Source organism: Neltuma alba, unplaced genomic scaffold (assembly GCF_004799145.2).
Source record: "Neltuma alba isolate B1F8T4 unplaced genomic scaffold, ASM479914v2 tig00010174_pilon, whole genome shotgun sequence".
Lineage (NCBI taxonomy): Eukaryota > Viridiplantae > Streptophyta > Magnoliopsida > Fabales > Fabaceae > Neltuma > Neltuma alba.
In genome coordinates, this window is record NW_021635117.1 from 1,570,729 (window position 1) to 1,582,831 (window position 12,103).

General features: G+C 30.0%; 1 protein-coding gene across 5 annotated transcripts in view; it reads right to left on the reverse strand.

The window, feature by feature from the left end:
- Positions 1-9,222: 9,222 nt before the first annotated feature.
- Positions 9,223-12,103, reverse strand: part of LOC114754682 (ABC transporter C family member 2) — a 43,434-nt gene continuing 40,553 nt past the window's right edge. For all 5 annotated transcript variants that reach the window (XM_028943487.1, XM_028943489.1, XM_028943486.1 and 2 more), the window contains 4 exons: positions 11,228-11,349; positions 10,465-10,710; positions 9,938-10,361; positions 9,223-9,670 (listed from right to left, as the gene is read on the reverse strand). In XM_028943487.1, the coding sequence (XP_028799320.1) occupies positions 9,573-9,670; positions 9,938-10,361; positions 10,465-10,710; positions 11,228-11,349 (890 nt within the window). In that variant the 3' untranslated portion in view covers positions 9,223-9,572. The remainder of the gene's footprint in view (positions 9,671-9,937; positions 10,362-10,464; positions 10,711-11,227; positions 11,350-12,103) is intronic.

Below are 12,103 nucleotides of genomic sequence, written 5' to 3' on the forward strand. Positions count from 1 at the left end.
CTATAGCTCTCCACAAAATGTGCTCCTTCATTTCATCTATCTAGGTCTCTCTTTTTCTAAAAACAACAGTGCTACTTTCTCAGTTACTACTATCGTGTCTCTTCTAGTTACTCATTGATGAAGACTAGAGTGAAGTTGAGAGAGTATCACTATTCTTTTTAGAACCAGAGACATGAAATGAGGAAGTGAGTGCCGTGAAGATTTTCAGCTTGTCTGCTTCTTTTTGAGGGAGAATAAAACACTTTTTTTGCAAAGAGGAGAGAGTTAAACTTAAAGGAGGAAGATTGAAATTCTAGCTTAGTGTTTGTGTCACTTTATTTGCTTAAAGGTTTGAATTAGATGATCACCTTTGATGAATTAAAGAATTGTAGCATTTTACGCTTCTTTTAGAATGATCTTAGGTATTTTTGCACCCAAATTTGTTTATCGTGTTAGGCGTACATTTGAAAAAGGTTCATAGGCACATTTGCATTGTCATTCTTTTTTTTATTAAATCTTCTAAGTCATATCAACTCCCATGTCATCGTCTTTGGTCAAACAAATGGTCAATGTAATAATAGTTAATGGTTATGGTATTTTTACAACTTTTTGAAATTTTCATGTGTATTTTTGCATCCAAGTTTGTTTATGGTGCCATGTGCACATTTGGTAAAAAGTTTATAAATATATTTACACCTTAATCCTTTGTTAATTAAATCTAGGATTAAGGGTACTCAACACCATAAACTTTCTTTGAGCTCCAATCTATTAGATTTAAAGTTTTGATGATAACAAATCAAGTATGTTCTAGTTTAGTATGTTGATCAATCACCTAATCGATCAAAAGATAATTGATTAAGTGTTAGATAAAATGTCTCTGTTTGCTTGTAAGTTAGTACTAAGTTTGATCGATAAATTGATAGATATTTCAAATTTTATGTGTTGATCGATCGGTTGATCGATCAAAATTAACACTGTTTGGTATAAAAGTCTGCAGAAAATTATCGATCACTTTATTGATAATTAGATGATTGAATAACTGACAGATAAAGAGATATAATTCTGGTAAGTGTTTATTGATCACATGATCAATAAAAACATTATCAATGAGAAGACAGATAAATAGTAAAGTTTTTTTTTACTCACAATCTATTCTATTCCATTCACCATTTATCGATCACTTTGTTGATAAGAGATTTATCGATAACCTGATCGAACATTGATTAATAACTCACTGGATTATGGATATATTTTTTCAAGGTTGTTGTCTGGTTCCTTAATCGATCACTTGATTGATCAGTGATTTATCGATCAAATGATCGATCATCACTGTATCACTGCACTAAACTGTTTTAAGTCATTTTTAGATCACCTGATCGATCATTGATTTATCAATGAAATGATTGATTAGCTAATCTCCTAAAACCTTTGTTTTCACATAACATGATTGATCGAACTCTTTCTTGGCCTTTTGAACTAAGTTTTTCCAATGCTATTTTATCGATCACTTGATCAATCAATCTTTAATTAATCAACTACTCGAGCATTATATACTCTGTGATTTTGATGTGAAAAACTTTCCTTGACCTTTTATTGATCAGTTTATCTATCATTCATTTATCGATAAAGTGTTTGATCAACAATGTTCAAAATCTATTTCACTCTTACTTAGCTTTATCGATAACTTGATCGATCAAGCAATTTTTGATCACTTATTCAATCAATGTACAAGTTTATTTCAAAACAAGCTTTTCACGATGATTTGAAAATCTCTCATATTTTTATCTTTAAGCTTTCTCAGCCTTACTTTTATACATAATTCTCTTTGAAGGGATTCAAAGGCATAGGAGAATTTAAAAGCTTTAATCTTGAAATATCTCGTTTGAACTCACCGTATTCATCTCTCGTTGTTTATCGATCACTTCTTCGATCAACTGTTCATCCATAACTTGATCGATAAATATACTTATTTATTTCAAATTCTTTCACTTTGATTAATTGATAACTTGATCGATCAATCAATCATCGATTATGACTTCGATCAAGGATGTCTAGTTCATGTTTAATGCATCTGGTGATTGCTTGATTCCCTTTCCAATTGCCACTTGAATATTTATTATTGTCACTTGATCAGTTATTTTCATGAGTTTCATTCTGAAGGAAAAACTTTTTAGTTTTAAGTATTGTTACAGAATACAAAGCTCAATGGATATTTAGTAGCTCTTAACCTACCATGTCAGAAGCATTAATGACGAATACCGTTGCAACTAGGAAAACATGTAACCGAACTTCCAACAGCTAGAAACTATTCAGTCTAACAGTTAATTAAACTTCTCCAACTATAAAAGGCACGAAGAGCATTGAATAAGTCATTGAATGCGTAAGCTACCTTCTGCTAAAATTTTTACTGTTGCATTTAATACTCTTTTTTCTTTTTTATAGAGCTTCAGTGTTTCATACTTATTTACTCTATGAGAGAGATTGATATACCTACCTTACTCACTTTTAGAGAGTAACTTAAGAGTGTGGACTCTTGAGAGGGATTGTAACCTTATGGGTAGTAAGAGGGAGTGATTGAGAAAATCAATTACTGTACTGAGACGCTAAAAGCCTGTTTAATCTTGAATCATAGTGGAAATCTCTAGGGTGTTCTGAGCACTGGACGTAGGTCAAGTGGTTAAGACCGAACCAATATAAATCCTGTGTTTTCGCTCTGCAGTGGAATCTTTCTAACTCAAAGCTCTCTGTTTTTATTTATCTCACTGTTTTCAATAGATTTAAATTTTATAACTCACCCAATTCACCCCCTCTTAAGTGAGATTGCCACTAACACAATCTACTAATCTAAGCTTAAAAAAAGCTCAATAATATTAGCACCATTAAAATTAACACCTGTCTTTTTTCTGCCACCACGGTTTTTTTAACGAAAAATACCAAAATATCCCAATTGAAACAAAAAAAAAAAGTTAAGGATATAAAATACTCATGAATTTATACCAAAAGTTCACCAAACACCATATAATATTTAATAAAAGTATTGACCTACCCCATTTTTAAAGGGCTGTTGCATTAGAGTGTGTTAAAGATTATTAATTATAATAAATTTTATAATTAAAATAACTTGTCTTAAAAAGTTTAAGTTTGAATTGAATTGCTCTCCAGTGATAAATTGTTTATATCCCCAATATTTTTTTTAGTAGACAGTATGAGTATCTTTTGAAAATAAGTTGTTTGTATCGACAACATGTAGAGTTGTGTGTTTATCCTCTAGGCTATGTTATCAAATTTAACAACTAACTTGAAATTTATTTGACATTTATGTTTAATTCTTTAAGAGAATTTAAAGCCACTTTTGGTAGTGGGACCTATAATATTTTTAATGAAAGCACCAAAATATCCCTAGTTAAAAAAAAAAACCACCATCTCTCTCTAACCTCTTGATGGTCTTCTCAGTTCATCTCCCTTAAAAAAAAAAAGCACACCTCTCACAAGATGGATCCAGATTCTTCATTTCAATTAAACTTTCAAACATCCTTATATAATCTTTTTCTAGATTTAATTATAATCTTTTTATTGAATTAAAAATATAAAAATATCAAATGAATACTAATTTGAAGATATTTAATTATTATGTAAAATATTTGTGCTATTAAAATATTTTTAGTCATAACAATTAATATAATAATTATTACAATCTGCTGGTTTTTATATATAAAAAAAAAGAAAAAATTGGCTGATGAAGAAAAAAATTTAGTAAGAAACATTAAAAATCTTTTTTGGTTATAAATATAGGGGATATAAAAATTTATTATAGTTAATAATCTCTAATACACTTCAATGCAATAGCCTTTTGAGATTGAAGACATTTCGGAACTTTCATTATAAATTATATAGTGTTTGGTGAACTTTTAGTATAGATTTATGAGTATTTTTTACTCTTAACTTCTTTTTTTAATTTGGAGTGTTTTAGTACTTTTATCCAAAAATCATGGGCCCAACTATAAAAAAATGGACGTTTATTAATTTTAATGGTGCTGACATTATTTAGCTCTTTTTAAATTTGGATTGGTAAATTTGAGCACAAAAAAAGTTCATAGTATTTGGTGAACTTTTGATATATTTTCATGAGTATTTTTTATTATTAACCCTTAAATCTAATCAATTTGTCTGAGTTGTTAATAAAATTATGGGCGAAGGGGCAAATCTACCCATTATAGTATAAAAAAGAAGCACCGTGCATGATAATAAAATATTACGTAAAAAAACATCAATAAACTTTTTAGAACAGGGCAAAAATACCAAGCCTGTTGAATATATATATTTTTTTTCGTAAGGCCTCCTTTGCTAAATGGCAGCTTCTGGTCTCTTCTCATGATCATTTCTCTCATCCTCCCTTTCTCTTTCTCTTCTCTCTTCACCTTTTACTCTTTGTCTCTTCTTTTTTTTTTTTTTATTATTTCCATCTTATGATAGGATTATAGAAATTATTATGACTTACGTATGTTAATGATAGATACTTTCGGTAAAGATAAACTTTTAGGGCCTGTTTGGTTTTTTGAGGGGAGGGGGAGGGGGAGGGGAGGGGGAGGGTGGGGTAGGGAAGAGGAGAGGAAGTTTCATTCTCACTTTGTTTGGTTTGATTAAAAAAGAGGAGAGGGAGGGATATTTAATGATCCTTTGTTTGGTTTAAAAAGGGGAGGGGATGGATAGTAATAATCAATTTACCATTTTATCCTTATATATTAGTTTATATTTTTTATTGATATATTATATAAATTAATTTACATCTTAATTTAAATCATATAATTTAATAAAAATTCATTCTTATCATGTTAATATATGCATTAAAAAATTGGTACAGTATTTTTTTAATTCTAATTAATATAATAATATATTTGAAATAATCAAATTAACAAATTTTATATGCTCTAAAAAAATTGAAATTTTATTCTCTTTAGGCTATACCTTTTTTCAGCTTTAAAATATATTTATAAAAAACAATTAATTTTATAATATTATAATTTTTTATTTAAATAATTTTTTTATTTTTATAATAATTTATATTAATTTTTATTACAATATATTTTTTAATTATAATAATCTGTATTTTTTATTTTTTACTCAGGATAATATATTTTTTATTTCAAATAAATATCATAATAACATATTTTATGGGTAGAAGTAGAATATCAAAAAAATTATAAGGATATAATGGTCCAAAAATTTAGCTCCCCTCCAAAAAACCCTAATTTGGAAGGGAGTTAAAATGAGGGGAGGGAGGGGACATTTTGGCTTCCCTTCCCTCTAAAATTTTTAACCAAATGAGGGGAGGGGCTCATTTCCCCCCGCCTCCCCTCCCCTCCAACCAAACACACCCTTAGTGCATGATACTTTTTTAAATGATAGGGTTCAATTATCTGAAATGAATTTTTAGATCTGCGGATTTACTAATATATTAAGTTCTTAGTAATAAAAAATTTTTTGTTGTTGATAATTATGTAATTCTGTATAATCAAAAGATTATGAAAAGCCTCTTGCTTGTTTGTATTCTTTTTCTATCATATTTAGAGAATTCACCGTAGTACGATCAAGTATTTTTTTTATTTGTATATTTTAAATTTAAATAATGAATAAATTACATAAAAATTTAATTTTTTATTTTAAATTGAGAGTTCAAACTTCTAAACAGAAAAGAAAGTATTTTCTTATTACCTTTCACATTAAATTTTGTAAAAAATTAATTATAGAAATTATTATTTTATTCAAATATTTTTAAATAAATAATTCTTAAAAGAGTAATTTTTTTTTTAAAAAAGAAGTAAAAACAAAGGATAAAAAGGGAAGAGAGAGGGATGATGAGAGAATTGATCATGGGAAGAGAACAAAAACACTTGGCAACGTGAGTTCCACGAATAAAAGAAGTGATGGACATTTGCTGGATTTAACTAACTTAGTATTTTTATCCCATTTTAAAAAAGTTCATGCCTCCAACAATTTATCATGATGTCTGGTACTTTTTGTTTTTTTAAATATTACAATGAGTAAATTTACCTTTTTATCCTAAAATTATTCTAAGGCAATTCTGAAACATAATAGATTTTGCAAAATGATGTTTATTTGTTATTTGTTAATTTTATTCAGCTTGTTTAAAAAAGAAACTACTACCTTTGGTCCTAATTATAGTTGACTAATTTGAGAAGAGTAAGGAAGTAAGTTGAATTAGTTATTTGTTCTAAATAAGTGTTATCTTTCCTAAAATATCCTTGCTAATTAAGTGTATTGGTTAGAACTATCATTGTTAGAAAGACTACTTTGGAAAAAATGTATAAATATGAGAGATAAAGTAGATTAGGGTCTTATATTTAAGATCAAAATAAAAATCAAACAAGGTCATATATTAAAGACTGGAGGTAATATTTTACTATTTTTAAGGGATCACGCCATATTTGGAATTTTGTAAATTAATTTTGACGCTGTGTTTTGTCTGAATCATTTTAAAATTATTTCTAAATTGATTTATGTGCCATTTAAATCTTTTCCATTTGGGAAAGAAGTGACAATTTCAGCGCACTTGGAATCTCGACAACACATATTTTGCTGCTATCTCATTTAGCCTACTTTACGGGAAAAAAATTATTATACACAAATTTAGAAACGGTATCCATAATTGAAAAAATGCTTTTCAACTTTCTGAGATAAAACTCCTTTTGGATATTTATCTAATAAAGCAAATTTTTTTTTTCCACAACTAATTCAAATAAGCAAATGACAAATCAATGACGACTCAAATATTCAAAATGCCATATTAGTCTCTACTTTATATGGAAAAAAAAAAAAAACCAATCCACATGTGCGGATTTGATATTTGAAAATGTTGTCAAATGATCTTTATCCTCCGGGATTATTTTTCTTGAAAAAGCTTGCTGATTTGACCATACCGCCTCTTGCGTATCAAGAAGTTAGATGATCACTGAGTCGCTAATAAATTTAGGCATAACAACGTAAAATAATATGTAAGGACAACAATTTAAGTTTACTATTTGCAACTTCTATTTAACAATTCATTATGGGGGTGTTTGCATAAAACCAAATCATGGTTTGGAGAATAGCTTTCGGAGAATAGATTTTGAGAAGCATAAATTTTGTGAAAAATAAATTTTCTGAAAAGTGATTCTGAGAATGTTTGGATAGTTGTTGTTAGAAACAGTTTTCATATGTACAAATTACTAAAAAGAACATACAAATATAATAATTACATAAAAGATAGATTTTATAATATATTTTAATTTGAAAGAATAAAATTGTTAATAATATTTTTTTACGAACATAATTAATAATATATTAGAAAATATAATTAATAAATAATTAATATGTGTATATATATTTATAAAAAAGATTAAATATGTTTATAGAAAAATGAATAAAAAAGTGTCGTAATAATTAAGATGTTGCATCGATATGGAGCATTTATAATTTTTTTTTTTAACTACATATTACCAATCCGGTCGAAGCTTTCCTTCAATGAAAGTTTAAGACCTAGTCTACATATTAACTCTCAAATTAGGTTTTACATTAATGACCAGAATAATAATCTTACATTTAAGAATAATAAATTTGTTAATTTTTTTGCCAATATAATAAACAATGTATAAAAACATATATTAATTACTATATCTAATTCTAAATATAAGAGCTAGTTGACTTATTTGAGTAGATTAAGAAAATAAGTTAAGTTAGTTATTTGTAATAAATAAGTGTTGTCTTTCTTACAATATCCTTATTAATCAAGTTTATTGGTTATAATTACTATTATTAGAAGGACTATCTAGAGAAACGATAGACAAATATGAGAAATAAAATAGATTAAGGTTTTATATTTAGGACTAAATAAAAATTAAATGAGATCTTATATTAAAGACATGATGTAATAATTGTTAATAGGTGTATATATAATTATAAAATATAAGATTATGTTTTTAGAAAAATGAATAATTGTTTTCAACAAAAAAAATTTAATGTAGGGGGGAGAACAGCCCAAAAGACAAAAAAAATCTGGAAGGAGAGAGAAGAAAAAATGTCAAGGCGTGGAGGTGACAGGGATGGGGCAAACAATTTCTCTGACAATACCCATGTATTGTTCAAAAAGCGAAAATTTTTTGCTCATTATAAAACCAAGGTTTTGACGGGGTTTGAAAAAATTGATAGGTCTCCAAATTAGGCAGTCACCCAAACACCCAAACATCTCATTAACTATATAATATAATAGTTTAGCATTTAACGATCACTTTTTTTCAAATTTTAAACGGGCAAAGACCTTTTCATGAAACTTTGGCATCCTACTCTGCTGCCTGATTAGCTTTCCAGACCATCCATATAAACTCAAGGTTAATGCATCATTTTATTAAGATGCACACCTTCAAACATATAAGATGTGGTTGGATGGCAATTTTATCAAAATACTACCTTCGGTTCTAATTATAAGAACTAATTGACTAATTTGAGAAGATTAAGAAAATAAGTTGAGTTAGTTATTTGTCCTAAATAATTGTTGTCTTTCCTAAAATATCCTTACTAATCAAATGTATTGATTAAAACTATCATTGTTAGAAGGACTACTTTGAAAAAAAAAAAGTATAAATATGAGAGATAAAGTGGATTGAGATCTTATATTTAAAACTAAAATAAAAGTCAAACAAGATTTTATATTAAGAATCGGAAGTGATACTATACACGGTAAAATAATTACCCAAATGCTGTAGCGTGGGAACTATTTGCCCATATACTACTATTTAAAACTCATTCACACTATGATGAACTTTCAATCTGACAGCCATTTTTTTAAAGTGAAAAAATGACTAATTACAAATAACTAACTTAATAAATTTTTTTAATCTAATCAAATTAATTAACTAACTATTAAGTATTCCACCTAGTAATTTTAGGAGGTGGGGGATGGAGTCTCAAATCTCAACACCTACAAATAAAGACCTCCATATACCTCTATATTCCCGGTCACAGAGAGACCACTGTGCCTCTAGCGACAAGCTAGACCCGGTTAATTCAGCACAATTTGGTTTGAAAATAACATCAAAAGAATTGAAAGCCCGCTATACTTCCACTCGGACATCTAGAGAATTGTTTAGCATCAGAGAGTATACGTGAGATTGTCAAAATCCTCCATCAGGCACTGATGTCATGATGTTCAGGGGGCGATGTGTATATAACACGTCAAATCTCCAATGAGCATTTAAATGAAATTATTAGCCAAAGGAACAAACTATATACTCAAGTGTCACTAAATATCGATTAATCAGTTCCCCTGTTTAAGTTGCCAATAAATGTTTATTAAGATTCCAGGGGAACTCAATTAGATATAGTAAGAACAGAGATTCACAGATGTTCAACTGATAAAATTGTTCCACTTCTACATTCTGCTGAACGAACCATTTCAAAAGTTTGTAGCTCAGCAATGCACTGTCGACCACATAAAATATCTTTCTATTATACATAATTGGATTGCTGACACTAAGAGAGTAAAACGGGCCTCACCATAGCCCTATCATTGAACTAATTTTTATGCAGAGCAGGCTTCCCTACATATCAACATGGTCAAAATCTATCGAGGTGTCTTCAAAATTGTAGTCAGATTGATGCAGTCTGTTTCGGGCCAATCTGCTCAGCATAGCCAGGCCTGGGATTAAGATAAGAACCCAAGTTAGAGCAGTTGTATGAACGTGTAATCTCGCACCATATCAAATCCATTCTCAGAAAGTGATCGAAAATTCTTGTCAATATTTTGTTCGGAACATATATTACATAAAAATGTAAATTGATTTAAATATTAAATTTTTCTTTAAAATAATGGCTTTAAAAACCAAGCATCCTGCACAGTATAAGCTCCAGACCAAGACAAACCATAATTTAATAGATTGGTTAAAAGTATGAAACAAAGTTGTACCCTCAATCATCTTGAAAAGGGAAGACCACCATCTGTTGGGTGATATCTGATGTTGATCTAAGGATTGCTCAATTTCTTGATCATGCTTTCCATCCAAAATTCCTTGCAACGTTATCACGGCATCCTTGGCAGTCTTGAGAATACTGTTGTCATCTTCAATTTCCAATTGGCGAAGGTCATTCTGGGATGAGGTCATGCTGACAGCTAGGGCAAATTGTGCTGCAGCTGCCCAGCGAGACGAAGCTAACCATCTCCGCTGTCCATCAAGATGCTTCTCCTCTTGCGTAGGCTTGTTTCCACCATCCCCATTGAGCACTAAGCTCCGTAGATATTGAGCATTTGCAGCTCCAGTACTTTGCACCATCTTTGAGAAAGCACTACCGTCATTTGACAGTAGCCCCTCAGGGGTTCCATATTCACGAACCTTCAACAAAGTAAAACGTTAGTATCAGATCTAACTAAAATAGCACCCAAGAATCAACATTAAATTCACAAAATTCACGTCATAAGACATCTATAAGGCATACCTGACCACCATCGAGCAGAAGGATCCGATCACAGTCAATTATGGTATTTAGTCGATGAGCTATGATTAACATAGTACAGGATTTAAACTCTTCTCGAATTGTTTTCTGTATAAGTGCATCAGTTCTGACGTCAACCGCTGCAGTTGCCTCATCAAGTACCAATATCTTTGATCTCCGTAATAATGCACGAGCAAGACTCAATAGTTGCCTCTGGCCAACGCTGAAATTCTCTCCTCCCTCGGATACCTTGACAAAATTCAATATTGCCGATTAATACCAATTTCAACAACCTTTACGACAGCAAGAAACGTATAGGATATATATAAACCTTTCACCTTGAAGCACATCTATGAAATATTGTTAACATTCAATTTAAATGAATTTTGCATTCATTTCTCAGACATACAAAAACCTTCTTAATAATGCATTTAGCACTTCAAGAAGCAGAAATTAAATCCGTAAGGTTATAACAAAATAAAACGATATGTGCTAATGTTGCATGAATCTGTCATGATTTATCAAATATTGCCACAATACATATTATTAATTAATCAAGGGCTTTAATAAGACATCAACCTCAGTAACACGAACTGTAGGACTAAAACATACATACGGAGAAATTAAAAGGGTATCAATTCAACCGTCATTGCCATCAACCAAAAGAAGTATTCAAACAGAAGTACAAGTAGAGAACAGAAAATGACGGAAGCATTTTATAAAACAAACACAAGTAACCATAATTAAAGAGCCATTTATCATCTACCTCAGCATCCAGTCCCAATGAATTCCTTCGAATCACATCCTTCAAATGAGCTCTCTCCAGAGCTTCCCAAAGGTCAGCATCGTTATGCTCATTAAAAGGATCAAGATTAAATCTCACAGTTCCTGTAAGTTGCAAAAAGAGATTAATGTAATTGCCATAATTTTATTTAAACTTTTATATGGTTACATATATGAAACCAAATTAAGTTGAAAGGCCGTATCCACAAAACACAACTTAAGATATTATAGAAACTACCAATAAGAAATTGCTGAAATTTAGGGTTTAAGCAAAGGTAATATGAATGCTTACACACCAAAGCGAAGGTAATTTGAAAATTTTGCATTGTGATAACAAATAATTATAAGTCTCCTAGATAAACGGAAAACAAACTCCAACACTCCCAAGAAATAACATCAAAACTCTTTAAAACTCCCATTTGATTTGTAAGGCTTATCCAATGGTATGTATGGCATATTGAGTTCATGACAGAAGAATTAAATGTAAGTTGATCAGTATCCTCAGACAAACCAAGGCAGCAAGCTTTACGATCCATACGATCAGTTAAATGGCCAAATATCCGTAAAGGTATGAAGCCGCTATCAGAAGTGCCATTAATGTTGCGGCTATTGAAAGTGCCATTAATGTTATCATCAATTTTTTCCTTTCTTTGGTAAGCCTTCCCACTTTAATCCCTTCCGTAAAAGATAGAAAAGTTCACCATGTAGAATAGAGTTCATTGCAAACAAAAATGGGGAAACAACTCTGGACCCTCCTGAGCAGCATAAGCTTAAAGGATGATAGATTTGTAATTTATATAAAATTAGGTACATGGTAGTGGCTCACCTACAATTTCTTCTGCAAGAGGAAAGTTCATGG